At 42.4% G+C, this 14,725-nt stretch overlaps 1 protein-coding gene across 6 annotated transcripts in view; it reads left to right on the plus strand.

Moving 5' to 3' along the window:
* The first annotated feature begins 3,554 nt into the window (after positions 1 to 3,554).
* LOC102091124 (core histone macro-H2A.1) overlaps positions 3,555 to 14,725 on the plus strand; it is a 46,811-nt gene continuing 35,640 nt past the window's right edge. For 4 of the 6 annotated variants that reach the window (XM_065029950.1, XM_065029954.1, XM_065029951.1 and 1 more), the window contains exons 1-2: positions 3,579 to 3,721; positions 11,811 to 12,011. In XM_065029950.1, the coding sequence (XP_064886022.1) occupies positions 11,840 to 12,011 (172 nt within the window). In that variant the 5' untranslated portion in view covers positions 3,579 to 3,721; positions 11,811 to 11,839. Of the gene's footprint in view, positions 3,722 to 11,810; positions 12,012 to 14,725 lie in introns of all 6 variants that reach the window. The other 2 variants (XM_065029953.1, XM_065029952.1) reach the window with 2 other exon arrangements.

A 14,725-nucleotide genomic window follows, 5' to 3' on the forward strand; every position in this document is an offset into this window, starting at 1 on the left:
TCGATGGGCTAATTTTGAATAACAGGGCAGCTGCATAATATCTTTATGGGGCTGGCCACCAAAGTGAAAGAAAAATAAACATCAGTCCCACACACATTCAAGTACCATAGTGAGGAATTTTTCAATATGGTAACAACCACAGTGGATTACAGCAATCTGCAGGAAGGCCAGTGTCAGCCCGCTGGAAATCACAGTTAATACTCTGCCAGGAGAGGTATTAAGTCTGTGGGTTGCATTCAGAGCGTGGTGAGCACTGACCGGATTTGGTACAACATCATTGTGCCCCATTTGACAGGGAACGCAAGAATGTCAATAGCATTACGCACATTACAGGTACATCTATGTGACTGTTACCTGACTGTAAGGAATTAACTGAAGCATGGATTAGTCATATAGTCTGCAAAATGAGAGGAGACTAAGCAGCTGAAGGAGGCTCAGCCAGCCCCTTCAGAGAAGTAGGTCGTGTCTGAAGAACATGTACTTTCTTTTGACCAAGTGAAGACAGAAGAAAAAGATCAGGGACCTGCTGGCTGGGCACATCACACCTTGAAGAGATATTTCAGCAAACTGAAGTAACCTAGGACAGGCATCCTGAATATCCAATACAACAAACACAGAGTGACAAATAAACAGCAATGACAAATGGGGTGACACATTCAGAATTAAGATAGCTATCTCAAAGTAAAAACGCTTATCTCAGTTTACAAGGATTATCATCAGCCACAACCTTCCCACATTGCTCTGCCCCCTCCCAAGTAATATTTCCTTCTTTGCCACCTAAGCTGTATAAACAAACGAGGTGTTTATATTCTCAATCACTCAGAACTATCTTCTGCAAATAGTCCCTTGACATTGCTAAAATTGATTACAGTCAGGGTGTCAAAATGAAGTAAGAATAAAAGAATTTAAGAATATGAACTGTTTATATTAATCATAAAGACAGCAGAGCTCCAGAAAGGTGCTTTTTTATCATTCTAGATGTAAATAAAAGCATCACTAAATTGGCAAAGGGAATAAAATCCAAGCCAAGGTTTGTTTTAGTGAGGTAGTTTATGTAGTGTCATTTCAGGGACTTTTGTAGCAATGTTCCTTTCTAGACATCCATGACACACAGTGTGCTTTCAAAATGGGTGCTCTTTGCAGACCCAGATGTTCAGTATGATAAATCTGTGCTTTGGTGGGAGGTGAGCCAGTCAATGTGAACATTAAAATCACCCACAGCAGCCTCCATGCTAGCATCCTAGTCCATGGACAAATTTTTCAGACCCTCTGCAAACTCAGGCAGCTCTCGCTCCAGAAATCCTCACCAATTGTGTTTTTTGCCTCAGAAAACAAACAAAATGAACAATAGTGAAAGAGCACAGGAACCAACCTACACTGGCTTTAGAGATAAATCCTTCTATCTGCCCCTGTAGGTCAGCTCCCTTCACCTTGTAGCCTTGTATCAACCCCATTAGAAACGTGGTGGGTTCTTTAAATTCCTTTGCAGCTCATCATGTCAACAGAGATATTTGGGGGTTGTTTTGGTTTTTTTATACAAAACTTTTGTGGGTAACAGCAAAATGGAGTGGGAAGAGCCAAGCCTTGGAGGACCAGCTCTGTTCAGTGCTCTGCACAGCCCACGGGAAGGGTTATTGCGTGGGTGGTTCTACCTGCGTGGAAAAAGGGAGCAGAGCCCTGCCGTGCTGTGGAGGAGGAGGGAGGGAGGAAGATGTTTTGTGTGGATGGGAACACGTCCTCAGCTGTGTAAGAGGAGCCACGGCAGATGGCAGTAAGTACTGTATCCATATCCTTGGGTTAAGGGCAATCAGGGACTAGAGGGTACTTTTCTTAGCAGGGAGTCTTTGTGAGGCAAAACTGCTCGTCTGAATAGTATTCAGGTTACAATTAGCACTTTGGGAGCACCCTCAGGCCAAGGCTGCATTTGACCACGCGCTGCACAGAAGCATCACAAGAGACGTCCTGAGAGACGCAGTTCAGCTGCGTTAAGAAACAGACCAAGCCTGGCCATTTTGATGGATGAGAACACCACAATTATAAGGTGTTTCAAAAAGATAGATCCAGTTTCAAAGCAATATATTTCACAATGGCAACATGGTACAATTACACAAAAATTTATGAACAGTTTAATGAGTTATCAAGCAGCCATCATTTGAAAGTCTATGACCTGCCCTTTCAGCATGAGCAGCTCATCGTTGCAGAGATTTAGTGATTTCAAATTGGGTCCGTCTTTATAATGCCTGAGTGTGCCTAGTGGAATCACACACAACATTGCTTTTGTAGGCCACATGTATCGCTCGCAGCACTGTGCATTCAGTCTTCTTGCCTCTTATTTCAAAAACACTTTTCAAAGCAATGTTTCTCAAACCAGCCCTGCATTTTATACAGGCTGTCCCCAGTTCCTTGTTTTTCATTCTTCCTTTAAACCATTTTCTTCCTTTCTGCTTTTTATTTTGTATTACAAAGGTGCTGTGAATACATGCTGATACTGAACAAAATACAGAGAGCTGGAGCTCAGGGTGGTTGAAAAGGGGGAGAGAGATAAACTCCTTGTCTCTACCAGCTGTTGGTAGCTGCAATATTATGCCACTGTCACCTGTCATAGCTCTAGACATGAAGGGACAGCAAGGAACAATGGGGGGTGAGGCCATGGGCTGGCATCCTGCTTAGGGCACTGAAGAAACGGGATACTCTGTTCAGGTGGGAGCAGCAGAAGGGTCTGGGAGTGCTAGCAAGCCAGGAGTCTGCAATGACATTCAAAACTCCAGCTGCCTATAGTCCCACCATTGTAAATGCAGAAGCAATCTGTTCTGACTCGTCCATGCTCCAGCCAGGGCCCCTGTGGCAGCCACCCTCTTGCCCTGGCACCAGTGGGGAGGGCAGAGGCGGCAGGGAGGGGCTGGGGAGGGCAGAGGAGGCAGCACGGCGCTGCACCCTCCCTTTGTCAGCTGGGTGGGCAGCAGCAACCCAGCTCTCCCAACCCAGCAAGGTGCACTCAAGGACATCGGCATCTCCCATGTGAAAACTCCTCCGCAATCTCCATCTGGGGCCTTTATAAAATGGCAGAAAGCCAGTTTTGTACAGCATGGGTGGAGCGTGAACGCCTCGCACCAGCGCTAACGATCCAGTCATTCGTTCTCTTCTCTTCCCAAACAACCAACTTCATTTTGGGAGGAATGTGGCATTAACCCCCTGCTTTGTCCTCCTCGCTCGAGGAGCGAACGCGTTTGCAGACAATGGCCGGGCAGGTCACAGGGAGAGGGGGGCCGGGAGCAGCTGTGGCGACCGCAGCGCCAAGGCACAGCCCCACGCAGGGACGCGGCTTTTCACCAACCGGGCCGGGCTCCCGCATGGCAGCCAGCTGCCGCGGGGGAAACCGAGGGGGCGGCCGCTGAGGCGGGAGGCTCCGCAGCGCTACAAGGCGGAGGGGGCGGCGGGGAGCGGGCTCCGGAGCGCCGCTTCGGCGAGGCCCCGCGGGGTGCGAGTGGCGGCGGCGAGCGCGAGGCGGCCGCCACGCCGTCGTGAGGGGCGGGGCCACGCGGGGAGGTGGACGCGCGTGGGGAGGGGGGGAGGAGGGATGTGACGCGAGGGCGCGCGGGGCATTGTGGGAGTTCGCCGCCAGCCCCTCCAGCCGTTCCCGTTGGCCCCCACGGAGGCAGCGGCTGCGGGAGCGGGGCCGCCGCCGGCCCACGGGAGACATCTTGCCGCCGGAGGCCGGGCTGTAAGTCGCTGCCGCGGGGTGCCCGCCTCACGCACGGCCGCCCGCTCTGTGGGGAAAGGGGGCGGCGGGGTCGCTGAGGGGCTGTGCCGCGGCGGGTGGCACCGGGCCGGGAGTAGCGAGCCGGCCGGGGTGGGCTGTGAGGAAGCTGGGGTCTTAGTATCATCACCCCCCCGCCCACCCCTTCCCTGAGGAAAACCGCGGGCCCGGGCCGCGCCGGGCGGTCTGTCGGTTCAGCCTCTTCTCGTTGTGCTTCGGGTGAAGCCTGGAGATCCACCCGCTCCCGGGGAAATGGTGGCAGCGGGGTTTTATTTCTATTGAATCTGCATCTGGGCTCTGGCAGGGAGGCTGGAAGGGGTCCAGCCGGCGCCCCGCAGACGCGCACCCCGCACGGTGATTCCGAGGGACGGCTGTGTTGAGCCGCGGTTTCTCCTTTATGCACTCGCACGGACTCTTCTTTTTTAATTTATTTTTATTTTTTTTCCCTTCTGTATTTTGTTTTGTTTGTTGTTTTTTTTTTTTGTTTTTTTTTCCCTCTTTCCCACCTCGGGTCGTCGGGCAGGAGAAGATAATCTAGAGAGACTGCAAAAAGCGCAAGTGAGAAGCAGCAGAGTGTGTTTGCAGTGCGTTTCACTTTGAGATGAAGAAACCGTGGCATAAAAGTTACCTGCCACATGCGAGTGACTTAATTAAAAAAAAAAAAAAAAAATGGCACTTTTAAACCTGCAAGCAAAGGCTTCCAAGAGTGGTAAAATAGATGTTCAGCTAGAAATGCATCTTATTCTTCCAGAACTGTCACTTCTTGTATAGCCTGCAATATGTCTGCCTGCAGGATTTGAGCAGCCCGTACAGACTGTCTCTGGGTGTGGGTGTTTCTCATGGGGGACTGCGAGTACTGCAAGATGCAGGTGAATGCAGGTTCCTAAGACTCAGTGTGAGGTCTATCACAGGCATCCCCAGATTTAGACCGAAGACTGACATGTTCGTTCGTGTAGGAGACAGTCAGGGGAGCAAACTCTTTCTGTAACTTGTGTTTTTCTATAATCCTTTTGTTTCATCTGTAATCTTTAAAAGTAAGTTGCAGAAGGCCCATGAAATTGCATCTGAAGCCACCACTTGGAACCACCTCATATGCAAGCAGGCTAGTGTAAAACTGAGGTTGCTTCATTTACGCTGATGGGAGGAGACTGTTTGTTGAAATGTATTTGGATGAGGCTTGTTATTTATCTCTTGACCATACAAATGAACGACCATTTTTTACCCAGGACTGTGTGTGGCTGTCACTTAGCAACAGGTCTGTAGGGAACTTTGCAGATCCACTGCCTCCCTCGTTCCTAAGAGCAGAAGAAATGAATGAGTTAAGGAGCAAGCGAGCAGTTAATAAAAACAAGACCCAGGTTCTCAGGCACAACCCAGAGTTAAAAGATTTAGGTGGGAACAAATCAATTACAGTTGCTTTGAAAAATATATTTTAATGTAGTGGGGTATGGGAGATCGTATATCAAATGGTCTCTAGCAAACTACCCAATGTCTTCTGTTTAAGTGTTCTGAAAGAAAGGAATTGCATTATTGTTTACTTAGTAGTGGCTGCGTGTCATTTTGCTGTGTTATGTGTCATAACCTCTCACACTGAAATCTTCTAGGCCTTCTGGGTTCCTGAAAAGTAACTTTGTTTTGTTTTGTGCAAGGCATACCCTTCTGATTGCCAGTAAAGCCAAATGTTGACAGTATAGATTAAACTATAACTGATCTAAAACTAGTAGAAAGATTAGAGTTTGGCCTAATGACAGTAATACAGGAAGAGTGCTTAAGCACTGCTTATTTTTTAGATCAGCATTAGCAAAAAGAAAAATCCACTGCTGCAAACTTAGTCTTAAAATAAATCAGTATGTTTAAATTTGTCTTTAGCCTGGTTCTGCAGGTAAAATCCAATACACAGCAATGAGCTTTGATTCTCTTGATAAGGTAGGTGATATAGTCATATTCCTGAAGAATGGTCAAAATCTTGTTCTCTCAAAGAAATTCAGAACTATTTTTGTACAGCTCTGTCAGCCAGGATCAAGGCCTGTTGTCTGGTCTGCATGGAAGGTGGTCCTGCACAAGCAAGGTTATAAAGCAGAGATGAAGGAGCAAGAATCTAGAACTGATGCCACAAGAGGAGAAAAAGAGTCTCCAGAGACCTTTGGAAGAGTTGTTGACCCAGTGGGCAATGCAGCAAGTGTTATGTTTTGGCAGCTTAGTGCTTCCTAGAGGTAAAATGGGAAAAGAAACATGCAGTGTCTGTGGAAGGAACACAGTGCTTGCTCGCTTCTCAGGGAAAGAGGCTGTAGGCACAGAAAGAGTTACAGTTCCTTACCCAGACCAGTCCAAAAGAGGGTGAGTAGGATTCATCTCGTGGTCCTTGCTGCAGAAGGAGTGATGCTGGAATCATGCCATTCACGGCCTTCTCAGTGGGTTGAGTTCTTGCACTCTCTTCCCTCAGCAGTACAGCATCTATCATAAATTTCCTTCTGCATCTGGATTTTGCCCTGGAAGCATTCACGTGAATTCTTGATTACATTTTTGCTTTCTTCCACAAATGTCAAGAGCCAAAAAAGTTTTTGAAATGTTCTTTACAACAGTTTTTCTGAACACTGAGTTTGTAAATGGTCCAATGATTTAAGGTCCTGTGTCAGATTTACCTAGTATACTAAAAGCTGTAATGCACAAATGGGCTTGATTTCGTGCTAGTACTCCCAGCAGTGGTCAGTGAAGACAATTGTATTTACGTTTTCCTGACTGTTGGTGGCAGGATGCCCAGCGAAAACCGTCCTTGTGCTCCCAGTGCTGTTAATAGTGGAGGTTTGCACATTAGGGGGACCTTTCAGGGTTTCAGACCCATTGTGGGTGGGAAGGACTTTTGCTTGTTGAATACAATTGTGCAACGTTTTGTTCTGCACACAGATTTTGTGAAAATGTTATTCCTCTTTTTCCCATCCTTTGCATTATCACTGTGGGGATTTTAGTCTTCTTAATCTTCAATAGGAAGTACACCTATTGGACATTCCTAGATGAGGAATGTTCTCTCAGTTTTCCAAGTGAAAATGAAGGTATGTATGGTGCTGCCTTTTCAGATGAGAAATTAGCATAGTACTGGAATGGCTGTTTCATAATCGGTTTCAGACCACAAAGAGTTACTGCTTTGATAAAGCACTTAAGCTAAAATTTGAAATTGCGTCAGATCAAATGGTAACTGATTAGCTCTTATTACTGTTGCACTGAGGAACCACAGTCACAGACTGAGATGATGTTGTGCTAGGCAAGTAATAGTAGAGACCATTTTATAGCGGCTCTGTAAACAGTGCATTTTATAAATATACCAGACTAGTTTGTGAATAGCCAAGAACAGAGAAAATTAGTTGTCAAAGTAAATTCAAATGCACCTTTTCAAAAAGAGTTCAGTGAGTGGCTATTATTGTAGTACATAAATAGATTTAAGAGAGAATGACAGCACTTACATTGTTAATCTTTCGAAACAATGGAAAGAAAATAGCATTGCAGTTAATCTCTTGTGATACAAAAATGAACTTTACAGCTTAGTCTTTCTACTGGAAAGAAAAGTAATTACTAAATCTTAGTATTTATCCTGTTGTAGTAATGGTCTCCTGATGTTATAACATAGATCTAAATTTAATCATCTGTTTGCTGAGTGCAGTTAATACACCAATGTAAACCTATGATCAGAACAGTCCCTGCCTGACAGCAGTAGCATACATAGTAATTTAAGTCGTTAAGAACCAATACCTGAAAACTATTAATAGCAGGGGCTTTTATTACTACTGTTTGATGAAAATGTCAAACTGACTGAGTTAATGAAGTACTGGTATTTGGAAATTAGGTATCACTTTATCAGGATGTGCAGGCTGTACTTTCAGAATTGTGTGATGTTAAACCTTTCAGGAAAACTGATGTCTATGTGCATTACAGGAAGATGGTATTTGAAAGTGTGATTTAGCAGAGGATCTATCTTCACACAGAAAAATATGGCTAACCAGATTTATTACAGGCAGTTTCAAATAGAAAAATATTAGTTATGCTGATTTAATTGCTACACCTTAATATTATATTTTTCTTAGAAAAAGTATTTATGGCTTGAGAAGATGTGACAGCAGAGGAGCCTTGTAGCTTGAATCTTTGCTATGAGCCCAAATAATATACCATCAAATTCTCATTTCTGTGACTTTTGAGATCTTAGAAAGCAGTATGAATCTTGCTACAGGCTTTAAGGGGTTTTCACAGGGCGATGAATCAGGTGCTAAATTCTGCAACTAGGGCAATCTGTGTCCAAGTAGAGCAGAGTCACTGAAGAATATAGCATTAAATTGGATTCAATGTCGAAGGTGGACTTATCTAAGTTGGCTCCTCAGTGATATCCCCTGATTATCTGAGTGATAATTTTTGGAACTGTCACATTGAAACTATTTGATTGTCAGATCTTTGAAGACTTTGCAATTTATTTGAGAAGTTTCTTAGTAATTCCATTGCAAAGACAAAAGAAAGGAGTGGCCCATTGACTGGGATTGTTGTTTTGTTTTTTTTTAATTACCCTGCTCAAATCTTGTCTGAACTGTGGCACATGTGATAAGGTTCCCTTTGGTTGCTGGTTAGCAGTGACTCAGCAAACAGCTCTGGTTCATTAGTGTTGGCAGCATTCCAGCATTTCTGGTGTTACATGTTCTCAAATGATTTATCTTTGTAAGGCATGCAGTTTTCTTGGTTTTTTGTTGCCATGCTCTTTACATTTAACTGCAATTTTTTTTTTTTTCTTTTGCTGGCTTTTGCAAGTGAAAACTCTTTCCATTCTCTTTTGCTGTGGAGAACTAGAAGCAGAGAAGAGACTTTGCAAGCTCATTGCACCATCCCTCAGCTCAAAGACAGGACAAACAGGTTCTGCAAAGTAATGGTCCTGAATCTGCAGTTAAGCCAGGAAAAGGTCTTCCATGCCAGGCTTTCTTTTTCTCCTTCCAAATTATGTGGTTTGCAAAATCAAAAGTGGTACTTGAAACCTAATTAGAATTTCCCTCCCTCCACCCTTTAACATATAAAGGTACAGTGATTTACTACATGTTGTAGGAGTAGGGTTTGTAGGAATGGAAGCTCTGAAAGTCATCTCTATGGTATTTCACCTTTAATCTCAAAAGCTGAAGAAGTTCTTGCTTTTTTTCAATATACAAGCCCCTCACCTTTCTGGTTCAGGCAACATTTTTCTTCACAAATAAAGTTACAGTTAGAAAGATTTTTAATGTACAGTATGAGAGGATCAGGTGGATTGTGAAGATAGATCCAGGGTTATCTTAAATATTAATGAGAGAAATGTGACCAGGAGTATAAAATAAAGGGGGGAATTAAGCTGTGGAGTTTGCAGAAGTGATTAAATAAGCTTATTAAGACAGTAAAAAAAGATACCATTTTATATATGGGTAGGTGTTAGCTGCAGATGACAGGAGGCTTGGAGGTATTAAGTAGAAAATAGTAGAACATCTGGACACTAGATGAAAGAGGTTGGAAAGTAACAGCAAAGTGTTTTGCTCAAGGGTAATGTACGGGAGGTTGGTTCAGCGTGACTGATGAGAATTGTCAGGATGCTAGCAAAAAACTTAACATCACTTTGCATAGGTGAAGTGTATTCAGAGACAGTGATACACGGTGCCCATTTGTTTCGATATATGAAGGAACCACTTCCTGTCTCTATGATTAGTCCTTTTCTTGGGACTGAAAATCAAAGGGCAGTGAGTGTTCCTTCTTTTTCTGTTACCGGCTACAGCATGGCCATCTGTGTGTGTCTTCCACTGGGATTTTTAGTTTGGGTGAGCTGTATTTACTCCAGCTCCTTCACAGCCTCTTTGGCAGTAGTTCTGTATTGATACATACTTTACTCAGACTTTGATCCAAGTGGTACAGCAGCTGATGGCTCCATGACACTCTCCCCCCCGCCAAAAAAAAACCAACACCAAAACGCAAACCCAAAAGAAACATCAGGAAATAAGGATTTCCATGTTCTCTTCCAGCTATTCTGACTATCCCATAAACTCATAAGCCAAATCTGCTTAAGGCTTGCAGATTTTCCCTAGAAAAAATGTTTTTCATCATTCACCTATTGCTTAAAGCACAAAGGAATTATGAGGGAAGGTAGAAGCACTGGTATTTCTCATGCCTACTCTCCTAGGTGTTTGGTTCAGTGAATTTCTTAACACTTGTGAGATTAAACAGTTGTAGTTTTTATGAAAATGTGTTATGAACTATGAAAATAATTTCTGGCAGAAAGTCCATAGCCAACTCAAAGGCACACCCAGCCTTCCTTCAGACAAAGCCAGAGCTAAGTTGGTGACAAAATGCAATTAAATGGAAAGCTTTTGAAATCAGTTGTGAACTCCGGTTAGGCAGTTTCTCAAGGCAAGAAAATTGACTTCTGTCCTCTTCTTAGCAGAATAATAGTTGTTATAGAGCTGAGTCCACAGCAGAGGAAGGGGGAAGGAGCACTTTTGATGGCTTCCCTCTTCCAAAGTTTTTTGTCTGTTTTTTGACATGAGTTTAGTAAATATAGTGTGAATTTCGTCTGCACTAGTAAGATGAGATTATTTAATTTACCTTTAACAAGCAGTAAGCCCTTTGCATTTATTTTACTTAATGTGCTGTACAAGTATCGACTCCTTGATGAATGGAGTGTGGAAGTGGAAAGGAAATATTTGATACTCATGTTTCTTTAGTTATCCTCAGTGGTCTTCATTTGATAGTTATGTAGTCTGAATCTCAGTGACTCATTGAGATTTAAAAGACTGCGGGACATGTCAGCACAGAACAGAAGTTGCAAAACTTAGAAATGAGCTTGGTGAATCTGTTTTGCCTAATTCTGAGCTCAACTAAACATTGTGGATTCAGATGTATGGCAAATACAGTTAGGTTCATAAGAATGGAATTCAGAATAAACGAGAGGGGAAAAAAAGGGAAACAGAACTGGTGTGATGGGAAAGGAGGTTTAAAGAGGCTTCATTGTGGAGTGTATAAATGCACCAGTGAATTTGCATTTGTGTTAGGATTTGTGCAACAAGGAAAGCACTAGAATGTTCAGAGGTGTGTGTGTCACTGGTGTGTGCAGCTGGTTTCCCTGGAGGTCAGACATGCGGGAGGGAGGGGGATATGGGGACAGTCTCCTTTCCTTAGAGTTAATTTCAAAACCCAGTGCACTGCCTAAACCTTCAAAGATGCCTTGAGAGCCTGCAAAGCCTCCAACTCTGGATTTGTCAGCTTCTATTTACAGCCTGAGCAGAAATCAAAGAGAGAAAAAAATATGTTTGACAGCTGTATCAGCAGTAGGTTTCTTCACTGAGATAAACCAAGATACAGTTGTCAGATATCTCCTGGGTGTTCAGACCACTGTTACATTAAGGAAAGGTGGCAGATTGAAGTTCATCACATTCCTAGAGGGCGTGTTGAAGCAGTACAGTCTTTGATGTTGAGATATCTGGTTTGTGATATGTTCAAATCTCAAGGGGTTCATTTCGAATCTTTCTAAAAATAGAACTTTTAGTGTACAGGAGGTGTATTTTGCCATGCGTAGGCATTTGTTCTGTAAATTCACACATACTTGAAGATCTAGTTCTTTAAAGAAGGTGAATGCACTTTATGAAGCCTTTAGTGGATGCAGTTTTTCCTAGTTAGGAGCACAGTTATTTGTGTTACAGTCCTACCACAGTTGTTCAAATGCCCAGTCAAGAGCTTTTCCCAGAGAGCAGAGGGATGTATCAGTTTCCTTGCAGGAAGCATTCTCTGCTTTAACGCAGCAGCTCTACTTCACATTAGGTAGTTATCACACTTAGTTCTGTTAATGGTACTGGGTTTCATCTGTTAGGAATTACAGAAATGTAATTCCAAAGCAGATTTAATATATCTAAAAAGGTGACGTCTGTATGTTTTAAGCACCGTAATGCATTGCCTACCCCAAAATACTCATCTGTCTTAAAATCCAGTATATGGTGTTATGGCATCAGTCCTTATTGATAACCTTGATAATCTGTTGTTTTTTGTTTTGTTTTGTTTTTTCCTTTATATATAGAGTGCTGTTCCAGACCCAGTGCAGACAAAATGTCCAGCAGGGGTGGAAAGAAGAAGTCAACCAAGACTTCTCGCTCCGCGAAGGCTGGGGTCATATTTCCTGTTGGAAGAATGCTACGTTACATTAAGAAAGGCCACCCGAAGTACAGAATTGGTGTTGGTGCTCCTGTGTACATGGCTGCTGTACTGGAATATCTGACCGGTAGGTTTTGCTGAACAGTGTGAAATAGCAGCAGTGAAAGTAATAATACAAACTGAATTTGCACAGGACAAAAAAAAAAAAGGAGAAAGATCCTCTGATTTATAAATGACTAAAAAAGTTATAGCTGAAGTAAGTGCTATGCTGATCACACATCTAAGCCAAAATCAAGGTACCTCCACCTCTGCTTCACAGCTTTGATGGCTTTTGTGCATTCCAGCGCTGGGTTTGCTTTGACCTGCTGTAAACACACATCTTCCAAGTAGGCGGGCAGAAGAATTCCTACTAACCTCAATGCGTACGGACTGAGCCTTCAGTGTTGCAGTCCTGCCTGCTCCGGTTTTGTGCTTCATGGCTTTGCTTGGGTTCTAATTGTCTGTTAAGCATATACATTCCTTTTAGAGAGCTTCTCAGTGTTTACGCAGGGCTGAGATTGCTTACAGTGTTGTTTAAACGTTTTTGTTCAGTTTGCAGATTATTTTTGAGACTGTGTATGTTGTGTGCAATTTGTTTGGTTGAGTCTGTGTATAAATGCACACTCTGTTTGTCTGCCCCAGATCAACATAGCTTATTTTCTTACATTTGTCATGCTTTCTCTGTTCCCCTCATCACATCAGAATAAGAACACCTTAAATAATTATCTCATCCTCACAGTACCTTCTTGGAGGACAGAAGTATTTATTTTTCCTCCATTTAGAAAGAAGTTTCAAAGGAAGAAAATGCTTTGTCCAAAGACAAACCAGACATGCAAGTAAAGAACATTACATAGCGATTCTCCTCTCAAGCGAGATCCAAAATATTGCAAGTTTACCCCACAAACAGCACTACAAAAGTAGTCTTCTCATGGAAAATAAACCCCAGCTATAATAGCATCAACATACGGGCTTTTCACAATATTGTTTTACTTAATATTTTTTAAAAATAGATAAGAATAAACCACCAGTTCAGTCACGTTCGCGTGGCTGGACTGACTTACAAGGATATACCTGTAGGCTGGGGATATAAGAGAAAGCACAAGTGCTAGAGGGATTGGTGTGGGGAAACAGGTTCTATTAGCATGACTAAGGAAAAGCTTGCACTGGATCTCATTTCTCCTAGCAGTGTTTCTTTTTACAACGCATCTGCTCGTGTCTGTGTTTTGGTTCCAGCAGGTGTGAGTGTTTCAAGGGACAGTAGTCTTTAAGCTATAATGGTGAGCTGAGTCTCCGAGGAAGAGATACAGTTCATTCCTTCTTTGACTTAAGTACAAAGTAGCAAAGCATGTGGTTTACCTTTGCTGAGAGTATTTAAAACCCAAGTGACCTAACTTGAGACAATTTTAGATACACGGTAAAATGGATATTGACTTTGAAGAACAGAAATAGGCTGTTTTGTTTTGTTTTTCTCTCTGTAGAGTCTCTTCTTCCTCTAAAGATGGAGGTTGGTAAAATTAGAGAATAATTAATAGAGTGCCTGTTTTCTGTAAAGTATTCATATTACATAATTTTTCTCAGCCATTAAATATCCCTTTTTTATCTTTACTTGTTCATGTTCATAGTTGTCTTTATTTGGGCCTTTTCTTTAAAAGAATGCTTTTAAACTCCATAGATGGCGTTAAAAAAATTAACGTTTCTTTCAGATAGGTTCCTGCTTACACCAATAACAACTCACATAAAATTCTTCTTAAGGTGAAGGGTGCTTTGCTGCCCTTTTAAAGAAAAAAAACCAATAACACATGAGCTTAAGGCACTGCTAATGAGCAGCACATGTTATTGGTTAACTGATTTAAAATGTTTACTGAAGCAATGATGCTTTAGGCAGCTAAAAATAGGCTGAGGAAATAAAGGTGTTTCTTTAACTGCTGTGCATCCTGGGAAACTGAGGAGATTAAAAACGAAAAAAAAATGCACACATTGCTGCTTTAGAAAGAAGAAAAATGGAGGAGGGAAGGAGAGCTGAAAGAAAAGTACCTGCTTTTTTCTTCCTTTAAGTATTTTTAAGCTGTATGTTTGTTTGTTTGTTTTTCCTCTGAAGGCTAGGTAGATAGCTCTAGCATCCTGTATCTTGGGATTTTCTTTCATTCTTATACATAGTTGCACCTCAAAAGCACAGATACTCTTCTTTCCTTACTGCGTTAGTGATAGTTTTATGTTTTATGACTGTTTCAGTCTGGTGGGGGGTTTTTTCTCATTCTATTTCTGTAAGTTTTTCACACCCTATATAGTATAATTCTTTATCCTTTTAATGCTCAGTATGTTTTCTGAACTTAAGGTCATTCATCGTTTTGCAGTATGATTCAACAACACTTCCTTGAAAAGGGATGCCTGGAGATTTTGGATGTGTGTTCTTTTTACTTCTTGGCAGTTATTGCTTTACAAAACCAGAGAAATGCTGACTTTTCTCCAGGAGAGTTTTTAAAGATGCTCATGTCGGCACATGATCTGAGACTAAATCAAAGCATTTCAGTCATTTCAAAATAAAAGCAGGAATGTGACATAACAGGAAGGAGACCATGTGAAGTGGCATGCTAGTAAGTTGACTAAATCAAAAAAAGCAATCCTGTGCATCCAGGAAGGAGAGAAAAACGTAAAATATCAAAAGCAGTTGCAGGAAAGAACTTCAGAAAAGACTAGGAGGGGAAATGAGAAAGACGTGACCTAATAGAAAGAAACCTACTAAGGTTTGAAAACTAGTTCATGTGTGTGCAGAATATGGCACTGACTTTAATCCTTTAGAAG

The sequence above is a fragment of the Columba livia genome, chromosome 14 (assembly GCF_036013475.1).
Source record: "Columba livia isolate bColLiv1 breed racing homer chromosome 14, bColLiv1.pat.W.v2, whole genome shotgun sequence".
Taxonomy (NCBI): Eukaryota; Metazoa; Chordata; class Aves; order Columbiformes; family Columbidae; genus Columba; species Columba livia.